The sequence below is a fragment of the Schistocerca gregaria genome, chromosome 5 (assembly GCF_023897955.1).
Source record: "Schistocerca gregaria isolate iqSchGreg1 chromosome 5, iqSchGreg1.2, whole genome shotgun sequence".
Taxonomy (NCBI): domain Eukaryota; kingdom Metazoa; phylum Arthropoda; class Insecta; order Orthoptera; family Acrididae; genus Schistocerca; species Schistocerca gregaria.
In genome coordinates, this window is record NC_064924.1 from 237,916,073 (window position 1) to 237,930,531 (window position 14,459).

Sequence of the window (14,459 nt, forward strand, 5' to 3'; positions counted from 1 at the left end):
CATTAAAATAAAGTTACATACCTTTGTCATTCAGCCAACAAGCTACTTTATAGTAAGCTTCATCCAACAATGTTATTACAACAGCAAGAAATATTTTGGGCAAGTAGCTGAGACAAAACATATAGCCTCTGTCTGTTATGAAGTGGTCCCACCAATCCTGAAAATTTTGGCAGTTACTTCAGACTACATCACAATGCAAAATATTTGATTCAGATGAGAAAAAACTTTATAAAAAGTAATTGGGACTTATTTCGCTATGTGTTTGTCTTAAATAAAGAACCTTACTATGCAACTATATTTCAGCATCCAAAGTTAGTTTGCTTAAGTATTAGATTTCATATACTAATTTAACATAATGTGAACATTTTGAAAAAAAAAAAAAAAATGTACTGCAGACAAATAACCAGGGCTTTCCAGATGCTGCATGAAAGTTAACTTTTTCTGCTTTATAGATACGCGTGCACTAGTGGAGTAATGATAATTCCAATCTTTGGTTTTAGTCATGAAATAGCCAAGAAAGATAAAAGCAATATCCATTAGTAATATAAACAGTTTCAGTATTCCTATAAATGTTTCTGGATATGCAAAAGTGTTGTCATGCTGTAACAGTAATCAACATTTTTGCAGCTATTGCAACTGGCCCTCACCATACTTTTGAATTTGCTTCTGGCCTACAGCCTTGCTGGACTAATGCCACTTCCATTCTTACATGACACTGCAGCCTATCCCCACTATCAGGTGTCTTGAACACAACAGAAAACTGGTTTTGAATGGATGATTTGAGAAAGGGGGTGAGAAGGTGACATGTTTTACTGATTATGACATTTACTTAAATTTCTACAATCTGGCATCCACAAGTGAGGGCCAAGCCAGTGCTGTGACTTAGTACAGCTCCCACAGTATCTGGTGATAACTAAGACAACACAATGCTGTGATATTTGCCTTTGGCCCATAGCACGGGAACTGCTGGCAGCCAAGACTATCAGAGCCTGTATCCATCATCAGTGTTTGTGCAACTTATTATATGTAGTCAAGTGTGCCTTTATGCTCCCCGAAGGCTTGCACAATGAGCTTCACCAACACTATTGTTGATCTATCACTGGAAATAGTAATAGTAATCACTGGAAATAGTAATAATCCTAGGAGTAACAATCTGATGTTCTCAAAAGTCAAATGAATGCATAAAAGTAGTAGCAGGAAAAGCTGTTTCCAGGTTAGGATTCAGTGGAAGAATCCTAAGGAAACAATTCATACACGAAGAAATTGATTTACAAAACACTCATTCAAATTATTCTTGAGCATTGCTATGCAGACTGGCACTTTCGCCCAAAGGATTAATAGAAAAGATCACAAAAACTCAAAGTAGAGTGGCATGTTTTATTAGGGTTTGTTTAGCAAGAGCCAGACAATTATGGAGATTTATCAAACTCAAGTAGCAGACTCAACAAGAGAGGTGCTATGCATTATAGAGAAATATATTGTTAAAATTTCCTGAAAGTGTATTCCAAAAGATTTAATCTATGTATTACTTCTCTGACCTACATCTTGTGGAATGACCTCAATAAGAAAATCAGATAAATTACAACTGATATGGAGGCTTACCAACAGTAGGTCTATCTGTGCTGCCTGTGGATGAAACAGTAAAGTGTGGAAATGACAGTGGTATCTGAAGTACCCTCTGTCACACACAATAAAGCAGCTTGCAAAGCATAGTAGGACTATAAACAATTATTTCTGTTTAATGTGGGAAAAGTGGTTTTTTGGTTTGTAACATTCATTTGCTCCACTTGGTACTTTATGTTGAGTGATTTCATCTCAAATTATGGTCATGAATTTCTCTGGAAAAATATATATTAGATCTCTATATCATGTGTGTTAACATAAGAAGTATTTTAGTTTTATCTTAATTTCCATAAATGATACGACTGTTTGAAAAATGTATATTTTGTAAAACTCTTAAAACAGTAGAGAACAAAAAAATATAACTAATGAACAAAACACCTTCGGTGTGTTACAGTTCCCTCTTAGAGTGCTGAAATTTAGTTGACGTCTGCACATTTATGGGCTACCTTACAAATTTAAGGCGAAAGTGCAAAATTTAAGTTAATTTTTCCAACTTAAATTTTTTCCCCTAGTTTGGAAAGTCACAGAAAACTATCTTTTCTGTCATATTACCACTATCTTTTCCGTCACATTACCAGACACCACTGATGTAATTATAAACAGTATCTTCTCTGCTCCATCTATCTGTATTATGCAAATATTTATTAATAGATATGTACAAAATTGCATTTTTAGGAGTTTTTACAAATTGTCAAAAACCCCAATCTGAAAACTTTAGAGAATTACACAAAAATTGTGTGGTTAAAATACAACACAATGGGCAATATTTTTCTGCATATATCGCTGAATTTCTAGCATAAAATATGAATTTTGTCAACATTGTTTCCAGCGCTAAAAAACATAACCTGAATTTATAAACTGGTCTCACTAAATTCTACTCCTTGTGACCAAAATGGGTAAAATGTCAGCAAGTGAAGGAAGTATGGACATGTATTTACTGCACTAACTAAATTTCAAACTTGTTTGTTTCACCATAAGCAGTGCTACAGGAAAGAAGTACAGAGATGGACCTGATGGTTTTGTCTATATGTCAGGAGCCACAAGATAAATGTTGATTGCAGGAGTGTGCAATGTGTCCTGGTGCTGAAATGATGACTGTTGAAGCATTACACCTTCAGAATACTGACAATGATGTAACCTATGTATTGGGGAGGGAGGAGAGTTGGTGAAGAAGACAGTAGAGCCAGAGAAGTTTGTAACAGAGCTTAGGTATTGGGTCATGAAAGGAATTGCTCAGCATCATATCTGGAGGATTCAGAGACAGGCCATAGCAGAAGTAAAATCAGCCACATTACAGAATTATGACACATTAATTCTTCATTTCAACATTGATGAGAACTGGTCCGTTGCTTTGCAGAACGAAATTCAAAGTTACCACTGGTACCCATAACAGGTATCACTATTTACACATGTTGCTCGCTTCCTTGGAACATCACACTGTTTTGCCACTGACATACATGCTTTGCCGTCAGCAACGTTAGGTGGGTGATGGAGCCCCTTAGGGAAATAGCGGAAAGATCGGGGAAGAAGGCCAGTGTTCACTCTGTCTGCTTGCCGGGGGGTTTCATCCAAGATGTGGAGGAGGCCCTACCGGCGGTGATAGAGAGCACTGGGTGCACCCGACTACAAATTGTTGCTCATGTCGCACCAATGACTCCTGCCGTCTGGGCAGAGACTCATACGATTCTGTGGAGATCTGGGGTGCAAATTTCTCGACCTCCGCTATCGGGCGGAGAAATGTAGGGTCCCCCTGAATAGGTCAAGCTTGCACTACATGCCGGAAGATGCTACAGGGGTAGCGGAGTACATGTGGAGTGCACATGGGGGTTTTTTAGGTTAGAGAATTCCCTCCCTAGGCCCGACAAGACGCCTCCTGAGACGCGGCAAGGTAGGAGTAGGCAAAATGTAACAAGGAATAACAATATTAATGTGCTAATAGTAAACTGCAGTAGCGTCTACAGAAAGGTCCCAGAACTGCTCTCATTAATAAACGGCCACAACGCCCATTTAGTACTAGGGACAGAAAGTTGGCTGAAACCAGACGTAAACATTAATGAAATGCTAAACTCAGATTGGAATGTATACCACAGAGACAGGCTGGACAATGAAGAGGGAGGCGTATTTATAGCGATAAGAAGTGCAATAATATCGAAGGAAATTGACGGAGATCCGAAATGTGAAATGATTTGGATGAAGGTCATGGTTAAAGCAGGCTCAGGCATGGTAATTGTATGTCTCTATAGGCTCCCTGGCTCAGCAGCTGTTGTGGCTGAGCACCTGAAGGATAATTTGGAAAATATTTCGAGTAGATTTCTCCACCAAGTTATAGTTCTGGGTGGAGATTTTAATTTGTCGGACATAGACTGGGAGAGTCAAACGTTCATAACGGGTGGCAGGGACAAAGAATCCAGTGAAATTTTTTAAAGTGCTTTATCTGGAAACTACCTTGAGCAGTTAAACAGAGAACCGACTCGTGGTGATAACATATTAGACCTTCTGGTGACAAACAGACCCGAACTATTTGAAACAGTTACATTGATGATTTCTGCTGTAAATAGAAATATTAAAAAAGGTAGGAAGATTTTTCTGTTTAGCAAAAGTGACAAAAAGCAGATTACAGAGTACCTGACAGCTCAACACAAAAGTTTTGTCTCAAGTACAGATAGTGTTGAGGATCAGTGGACAAAGTTCAAAACCATCATACAATATGCGTTAGATGAGTATGTGCCAAGCAAGATTGTAAGAGATGGAAAAGAGCCACCGTGGTACAACAACTGAGTTAGAAAACTGTTGCGGAGGCAAAGGGAACTTCACAGCAAACATAAAAATAGCCAAAGCCTTGCAGACAAACAAAAATTACGCGAAGAGAAATGTAGTGTGAGGAGGGCTATGCGAGAGGCGTTCAATGAATTCAAAAGTAAAGTTCTATGTACTGACTTGGCAGAAAATCCTAAGAAATTTTGGTCTTATGTCAAAGCGGTAGGTGGATCAAAACAAAATGTCCAGACAATCTGTGACCAAAAGGGTACTGAAACAGAGGATGACAGACTAAAGGCCGAAATACTAAATGTCTTTTTCCAAAGCTGTTTCACAGAGGAAGACTGCACTGTAGTTCCTTCTCTAGATTGTCGGACAGATGACAAAATGGTAGATATTGAAATAGATGACAGAGGGATAAAGAAACAATTAAAATCGCTCAAAAGAGGAAAAGCCGCTGGACCTGATGGGATACCAGTTCGATTTTACACAGAGTACATGAAGGAACTTGCCCCCCTTCTTGCAGCGGTGTACCGTAGGTCTCTAGAAGAGCGTAGCATTCCAGAGGACTGGAAAAGGGCACAGGTCATCCCCGTTTTCAAGAAGGGACGTCGAACAGATGTGCAGAACTATAGACGTATATCTCTAACGTCGATCAGTTGTAGAATTTTGGAACACGTATTATGTTCGAGTATAATGACTTTTCAGAAGATTAGAAATTTACTCTGTAGGAATCATCATGGGTTTCGAAAAAGATGGTCGTGTGAAACCGTCCCCTTTATGACACCTCACGATCCTGCTAATGCTTTCAAAAGGCCATCATCAAAGATCAGTGTGCAGTTCCCATTTCCCAAGTACTGCTCTTGTTGGATCAACCTTATCCATGTGCAAAATTCAACTTGGCTATACAAGTTCAATGAGAAGCAGATGGGGGAGGGAAGGGGGGCGGAGGGTGTGGGGAGGGGGGGGGGGGGGGGGGAAGAAAACACTTTTCAACCATTCAGTGTTGATTGTTATATTGAAGGCAATTTTAATTCATGGAAAGTCATGAAGAAGTAAATCATGACAGAAGACAATAATAGTTTGAGAATATCATAAAAAGAAAAATGGGTATAAATATTCTATATCTCATTTTTGTAATAAAATGTTTTTGAACAAAACTATGAATTTTTTCCGTCACTTATAATGTTGTAAAGGAATTATTTTGATTCAGAAATGCCAGTTTTGCATGACATTTACTTAAAATCAGTGATCAATTTAAGTGTCCCTGATTTTTTTACCTTGAGGGTAGAGCTGGGTCTACCTAAAAAAATTCCTCACATTTTGTACAGACAAGTGTTGCCCACCCTGACTGTACACTCCCTGAGTACAATGACAAACTAATGTGACATGAAATTTTAAAGCATTTAGGATGGGGGTTTTGTAGAAAATAATTTCTAAATAACCAAAAAATTTCACATTCTTTCATCTTCATGTACAAATACTTTGAGAGTTAAAGAATTTCATGCATTAAGGTCATACCTGACAGTTAGCAGTCCTTCCACTTTATCATTTCTCAAGACAGTTAACGTCCTGTGGCTTCATATTTTGAAATTTGCAAAAAAATTCAAATTTTCATAGTTAAAAAAATGCTCAGAAAAGTGTATGTGTTAATCATGTCTCATGGTATTGGGAACAAAGTATTTATTGAAAATAAATTCACATCTCTTATCACTTTTGGTTTCTTTATTATTCACGTATGTGTCCAGCAGGACCACGTGATGTACATTATATCAATGTAGCTTTTGATTATTGGCTTTCCTTTCTGTCCAAATTTGTTTCATCCTTTCAAATGAAGTCTCTTTCTTTCATCCGACCAAAGTGTTTCAGTCCATTTTCTAATTTCCATCTGACAAACTTTCCAATCAAATATCTTTTGTCTGAATGTTTTTCTATCTGTAATATCTGCCTCAGTTATACCACCTACTTTAAGATCCTCCTTAATCGCAGGATCCATTTAATTGGCTCAGTTTTGGCCTTACTTTTGTTTCCGTAGAATTCTAGTATTTGTTTTGTCAACCTAGTGGGTGCCATTCTTTTAATGTGCCCATAAAATTTACGTCTTCGTTTTCTCATGTCACCATGTATGTCTGTGTACTTATCTATTTCATTATTACTTCTAAGCCTGTAAGTTTCTCCATCAGTAATTTTGGGGCCTAATATTTTCCTAATAATCTTTCTTTCTTTCTTTTGAATTTCTTCAATATTCCTCTTTCTACTTAAAATTAAAGTTTTTGCTCCATAAAGACACTTGGGTACCATTACAATGCTGTGACGCCTAAGTTTACCGAATATAGAAAGTGATTTTTTATTACAAATATTTTGTGTTACACTGAATGCAATTGCCATTTTTTGACAGTGAACTTAGTTGGCAGCTTTTTCCAGACCATTTTCTTGTACGAGTTCCCCCAAGTATTTAAACTGAGAAACCGTTTCTATTTTTCCGTATTTCATTTTAAAAAACTTTGGTGCTTGTTTGTTGCACATCATATATTCCTTTTTTTTAAATGACAATTGTCCTACTTTTTCCACATTTTCTTTAAGAATATCAACGTGTTTTTGAGCAGTGGTAATAACCCTAGTTAAAATTGCCAGATCATCTCCAAAGGTGAAGCAATCAACTCTAATATTACTTCTAACTGCCTTGATTGATTGATCTATATTTTGACTCAACTTTCGCTCTCACCATTTTGTAGTCACCTTTTCCAAAACACAGTTAAACAGTAAGGTGGAGAGTCCGTCTCCCTGTCTAACACCCATCTTTATATCAAATGGTTCAGAAATTTCTCCCATAAATTTAACTTTAGAGCTAGTTTCGGTTAACATATCAGCGCACACTCCGCTACAAAGTGAAAATTTCATTCTGGAAATATTTCCTTAATCAGTGTTAAGAGTTTTACAGCCCTTGTTCCTTTAAATTTTGGAAAAGATTCATAATCAACTGAGTCATAGCCCTTTTTAAAATGCACAAATGTATATACAACGTTGTTACTAGAAATCCTTTGGTGCCTAAGAATTGGTTTTAAATTAAGAATTTGTTCCAGACAGGATGTGTTTGGTCTAAAACCTGCTTGGTAGTCACCAATTTTAGGTTCTAAATTGTTCCTTGGCTCAATCAAGTAAATACTGCGAGAGAATGTTGTATGTGACAGGGTCAATAGAGATTCTTTGATAATTATTAACATCATTTTAATCCTCTCTCTCTCTCTCTTTTTTTTTTTTTAATGCAATGCATTTTCTTGGTTTGTCAGATACATCCTATTAGTTAAGTGATCTCTTTTATAGTGTTACGGCCAGCTGCAATTATACCATTTTCTCCAGATGCTTTATTGTTTTTAAGTCTCTTAAATTGCTTAGCTATTTCAATTTTGTCAGGTTCTTTAGAATTAGGGTTGATGTTATTAGTTTGCTGTGGTTGGAATTTATTTGCTGGTTCTGGATAGTTTAATAATTTTTCAAAATAATTAGCAAGTACCTTACAGTTTTCCTGGTTGTTAAGAGTCGAACTGCCATTTTCATTTTTGAAGCAAAGACTTTGAGGTTGATAACCAGTTAGTTTTATTTTGAATGTTTATAAAAAGTTTCTTGTATTGTTCTTTTGGAAGTCTTTATCAATTTCTAAAAGTTGGGCATTTTAGTAGTTTCTTTTCCTTGTCAGATTAATTTAGACTTTACTTTTCTTAGAGTTTTGTTATAATTCCAATTTTTGAAAGCCCCATGCCCAGACTTAGCTGCTTTTTCACAACCTGCATTCCATGGGTGTTTTTGTTTCTTTCCAATTGGAATTGAATTCTGTGTTGTGTTAATGAACTTTCCTTTTAGGCTTTGCCAATTGTTGGATTATTTTTTTCTCAAGTTCACTTGTAAGAATTGGGGTTATTTTAGCAGTGTTAAATTTTGGGATAACATTTTTTGTTTTGAAGAGTTTTTGAGGTTAAGTTTTACTTTTATTTGCTTGAAATAATGGTCAGAATCAATATTAATCCCAAAATGGGTTGACATGATTAAGTTAAATATTTTTGCATGTTTCAACAAGTCTTCGGCCATTTTTATTTGTACATTTATGTGCAGGGAATTCACCAAATACACTCCTGGAAATGGAAAAAAGAACACATTGACACCGGTGTATCAGACCCACCATACTTGCTCCGGACACTGGGAGAGGGCTGTACAAGCAATGATCACACGCACGGCACAGCGGACACACTAGGAACCGCGGTGTTGGCCGTCGAATGGCGCTAGCTGGGCAGCCGTCAGTGTCAGCCAGTTTGCCGTGGCATACGGAGCTCCATCGCAGTCTTTAACACTGGTAGCATGCCGCGACAGCGTGGACGTGAACCGTATGTGCAGTTGACGGACTTTGAGCGAGGGCGTATAGTGGGCATGCGGGAGGCCGGATAGACGTACCGCCGAATTGCTCAACACGTGGGGCATGAGGTCTCCACAGTACATCGATGTTGTCGCCAGTGGTCGGCGGAAGGTGCACGTGCCCGTCGACCTGGGACTGGACCGCAGCGACGCACGGATGCACGCCAAGACCGTAGGATCCTACGCAGTGCCGTAGGGGACCGCACCGACACTTTACAGCAAATTAGGGACACTGTTGCTCCTGGGGTATCGGCGAGGACCATTCGCAACCATCTCCATGAAGATGGGCTACGGTCCCGCACACCGTTAGGCCGTCTTCCGCTCACGCCCCAACATCGTGCAACCAGCCTCCAGTGGTGTCGCGACAGGTGTGAATGGAGGGACGAATGGAGACGTGTCGTCTTCAGCAATGAGAGACGCTTCTGCCTTGGTGCCAATTAAGGTCGTATGCGTGTTTGGCGCCGTGCAGGTGAGCGCCACAATTAGGACTGCATACGACCGAGGCACACAGGGCCAACACCCGGCATCATGGTGTGGGGAGCGATCTCCTACACTGGCCGTACACCTCTGGTGATCGTCGAGGGGACACTGAATAGTGCACGGTACATCCAAACCCTCATCGAACCCATCGTTCTACCATTCCTAGACCGGCAAGGGAACTTGCTGTTCCAACAGGACAATGCACGTCCGCATGTATCCCGTGCCACCCAACGTGCTCTAGAAGGTGTAAGTCAACTACCCTGGCCAGCAAGATCTGCGGATCTGTCCCCCATTAAGCATGTTTGGGACTGGATGAAGCGTCGTCTCACGCGGTCTGCACGTCCAGCACGAATGCTGGTCCAACTGAGGCGCCAGGTGGAAATGGCATGGCAAGCCGTTCCACAGGACTACATCCAGCATCTCTACGATCGTCTCCATGGGAGAATAGCAGCCTGCATTGTTGCGAAAGGTGGATATACACTGTACTAGTGCCGACATTGTGCATGCTCTGTTGCCTGTGTCTATGTGCCTGTGGTTCTGTCAGTGTGATCATGTGATGTATCTGACCCCAGGAATGTGTCAATAAAGTTTCCCCTTCCTGGGACAATGAATTCACGGTGTTCTTATTTCAATTTCCAGGAGTGTATTTTCTTATATTTTTTGTCTTTACCTAATAGAGCATAAATCATCCATTACAAACTTAACATGGTTTGAGGGAATTTCTGAGATGATGCTTTCTAACATTTTCCAAGCTTCATTAATTTCTTCAGGATTTTTACATGTATCCTCACTGAGTGGCACATGGACCTTAATTAATATGTATGCTTCATTTGCACATTTAAGCAAAATTGTCATTAGTCTATTGTTGATGGGTTTTACTTCCATTATTGAATTTAAAATATTTTTGGAGACTGCAAAAGCAAAAGCAATATGGTGTATTATTAAGTATTCTTTCATCGGTTTTACTCTTAAAAAGAGGATAATTGCCAACATCTATGGTATTATTGTTTGCCATTTGTGTTTCTTGAAGTACCAAAATTTGAATCTTCTCTTCTTTTAATGTATCTCTAAATTTATGAAGTATACTTGGTTGCAAAAGCGTTTGGATGCTAAATATTGAAAAAAATGTATTTTTTTTTGTTTTTATGTTGACCACAGGACCCCAAATTCCTCTTTTGAATCACACTGCATTTTAAACAAGCTGCCCCAGAATCCAGAAGATCAGTTGCACCAGTAACACTTGGGGTAATATTGTGATTATCAAAATGTTCCATGATGATTGTACCTGGAATCAGGTGTGGTTGAGTGTACTCACTGAGTGAACTCAGTGTTAAGGCTGGAAGGGTTGGTTCCAGAATAAACATTTCAGCTGCACCACTTGTGAACACATGGTGACCACTTTGTCACTTGCTAAAAGACAGATGCAAAGTGGATTTGATTTTGTTTTGCCTTGTCCAGGATAGCTTATTCTGCACTCGCAGCTGTCCATCATATTTGATGGAATGTTCACTATCCGTCACCTGTGACCCGTCCAATACCCTAGGCAAGATCGGCTTCTTAGACTTTTAGTTACAAAGTCTTGAAGCACTTTTGGTTGTTTTTATACAATTTTTCAATTTACCCTTTTGTTACAGCATTTTCACACATACTCATTTGAGAGGTCTGTAGCATTTTAACAAATCATTAGAAAATCACCATATTATAGCTTTGGGGAGGTATCATGTGGAACTTCAACATATATTTTTTTTTCAGCAAACTTTGAAACAGTGATGTGACACATTCACTCTTGACCTTTATGATTTGGATTAAATCATCCTGTTTGTGGTGCCTTCATTACTAATTCCACCCAAATGCTTCATATTACACAGCAAACAGCACAGTTTAGATTTATTACAACAAGGAAAAAGTTAATTCTCTCTCAATATACTTACAAAACCATTAACAATATTGAAATGCTGATTATTTTGTGATGTAAATAAAATAGAAAGAAACTTCAACATGGGAAAAATATATTAAAAACAAAGATTCCAAGACTTACCAAGCGGGAAAGCGCCGGTAGATAGCCACAATGAATAACACACACACACACACACACACACACACACACACACACACACACACACACACACACACAGAATTTCGAGCTTTCGCAACCGGCGGCTGCTTCGTCAGGAAAGAGGGAAGGAAAAGGAAAGATGATGGATGTGGGTTTTAAGGGAGAGGGTAAGGAGTCATTCCAATCCCGGGAGCGGAAAGACTTACCTTAGGGGGAAAAAAGGATAGGTATATACTCGAGCGCGCGCGCGCGCGCACACACACACACACACACACACAGGTATATACTCGCGCACACACACATGTCCGCTAATTTCAAGTTGCCGCCACTCATACCTCACCTGTCATTCAACATCATCTTTGCCTCCACACTTCCGCCTTGACTTACATCTCTGCCCATACTCTTTGCCTTTAAATATGTCTGCTTGTGTTTGTGTATGTATGGATGGATGTGCGTGTGTGTGTGTGTGTGTGTATGTGTGTGTGTGTGTGTGTGTGTGTGTGTGTGTGTGTGTGTGTGTGCGCGAGTATATACCTATCCTTTTTTCCCCCTAAGGTAAGTCTTTCCGCTCCCGGGGTTGGATTGACTCCTTACCCTCTCCCTTAAAACCCACATCCTTTCATCTTTCCTTTTCCTTCCCTCTTTTTTGACAAAGCAGCCGCCAGTTGCGAAAGCTCGAAATTCTGTGTGTGTGTTTGTGTGTTTTATTCATTGTGCCTATCTACCGGCGCTTTCCCGCTTGGGAAGTCTTGGAATCTTTGTTTTTAAAATATGATTATTTTGTGAACATTACAATGTAGGTAAGAATAATAAAATCAAGAGTTCAACTTTAATCAGAGTCTCTTCATGTCAGGTGTGTGACACGGTTAACACTCACCCTCTGATTCAACATGCCAACTGATATAAGTTAAACTTATTGCCATTGGAATTTACAAGATAGAAAAGTTTTGATGAGGTTTCCTACACTATAGAGTATTGAGTTTACAGCCACGACACATCTATCTTGGCTTTAAATTCAATAGTCCATGGTGTAGGAAATCAATAACAAATATCTTTGCAAAATTTCTCCAATTCCCTGACCTTCAATTGCAAATGTTCCCTTGTTAGCCACCATGACTCACTGTGAGTATTTACACTACTGGATTGGTCCTCATTCAACAATACCAGCCAATAGGAATTTAAATGAAAGGTACCATCAATACAGAATGGTAAGGTGGCTAAATGTCCAGATAAATTTTACTCCCTCCCCATGAACCATGGACCTTGCCGTTGGTGGGAGGCTTGCGTGCCTCAGCGACACAGATGGCCGTACCGTAGGTGCAACCACAACGGAGGGGTATCTGTTGAGAGGCCAGACAAACATGTGGTTCCTGAAGAGGGGCAGCAGCCTTTTCAGTAGCTGCAGGGGCAACAGTCTGGATGATTGACTGATCTGGCCTTGCAACATTAACCAAAACAGCCTTGCCGTGCTGGTACTGCGAACGGCTGAAAGGGGAAACTACAGCCGTAATTTTTTCCGAGGACATGCAGCTTTACTGTATGATTAAATGATGATGGCGTCCTCTTGGGTAAAATATTCCGGAGGTAAAATAGTCCCCCATTCGGATCTCAGGGCGGGGACTACTCAGGAGGACGTCGTTATCAGGAGAAATAAAACTGGTGTTCTACGGATCGGAGTATGGAATGTCAGATCCCTTAATCGGGCAGGTAGGTTAGAAAATTTAAAAAGGGAAATGGATAGGTTAAAGTTAGATATAGTGGGAATTAGTGAAGTTTGGTGGCAGGAGGAACAAGACTTTTGGTCAGGTGAATACAGGGTTATAAATGCAAAATAAAATAGGGGTAATGCAGGAGTAGGTTTAATAATGAATAAAAAAATAGGAATGCGGGTAAGCTACTACAAACAGCATAGTGAACGCATTATTGTGGCCAAGATAGACACAAATCCCATGCCTACTACAGTAGTACAAGTTTATATGCCAACCAGCTCTGCAGATGAAGAAATTGATGAAATGTATGATGAGATAAAAGAAATTATTCAGGTAGTGAAGGGAGACGAAAATTTAATAGTCATAGGTGACTGGAGTTCGTCAGTAGGAAAAGGGAGAGAAGGAAACATAGTAGGTGATTATGGATTGGGGTTAAGAAATGAAAGAGGAAGCCGTCTGGTAGAATTTTGCACAGAGCATAATTTAATCATAGCTAACACTTGGTTCAAGAATCATAAAAGAAGGTTGTATACATGGAAGAATCCTGGAGATACTAAAAGGTATCAGATAGATTATATAATGGTAAGACAGAGATTTAGGAATCAGGTTTTAAATTGTAGGACATTTCCAGGGGCAGATGTGGACTCTGATCACAATCTATTGGTTATGAAATATAGATTAAAACTGAAGAAACTGCAAAAAGGTGGGAATTTAAGGACATGGGATCTGGATAAGCTGAAAGAACCAGAGGTTGTACAGAGTTTCAAGGAGAGCATAAGGGAACAATTGACAAGACTGGGGGAGACAAACACAGTAGAAGAAGAGTGGGTAGCTCTGAGGGCTGAAGTAGTGAAGGCAGCAGAGGATCAAGTAGGTAAAAAGACAAGGGCTGCTAGAAATCCTTGGGTAACAGAAGAAATATTGAATTTAATTGATGAAAGGAGAAAATATAAAAATGCAGTGAATGAAGCAGGCAAAAAGGAATACAAACGTCTCAAAAATGAGATCGACAGGAAGTGCAAAATGGCTAAGCAGGGATGGCTAGAGGACAAATGTAAGGATGTAGACGCTTATCTCACTAGGGGTAAGATAGATACTGCCTGCAGGAAAATTAAAGAGACCTTTCGAGAGAAGAGGACCACATGTATGAATATCAAGAGCTCAAATGGAAACCCAGTTATAACCAAAGAAGGAAAGGCAGAAAGGTGGAAGGAGTATACAGAAGGTCTATACAAGGGCGATGTACTTAAGGACAATATTATGGAAATGGAAGAGGATGTAGGTGAAGACGAAATTGGAGATAAGATACTGCGTGAAGAGTTTGACAGAGCACTGAAAGACCTGAGTCGAAACAAGGCCCCCGGAGTAGACAACACTCCATTAGAACTACTGACAGCCTTGGGAGAGCCAGTCATGACAAAACTCTA

The 14,459-nt window shown here is 39.4% G+C and overlaps 1 protein-coding gene across 1 annotated transcript in view; it reads right to left on the minus strand.

The window, feature by feature from the left end:
- The window catches only part of LOC126272586 (anoctamin-8-like), a 144,005-nt gene that overhangs the window by 19,026 nt on the left and 110,520 nt on the right, over positions 1-14,459 (minus strand). The window contains exon 9 of the mRNA XM_049975512.1: positions 22-157. Coding sequence (XP_049831469.1) covers positions 22-157 — 136 coding nt within the window. The remainder of the gene's footprint in view (positions 1-21; positions 158-14,459) is intronic.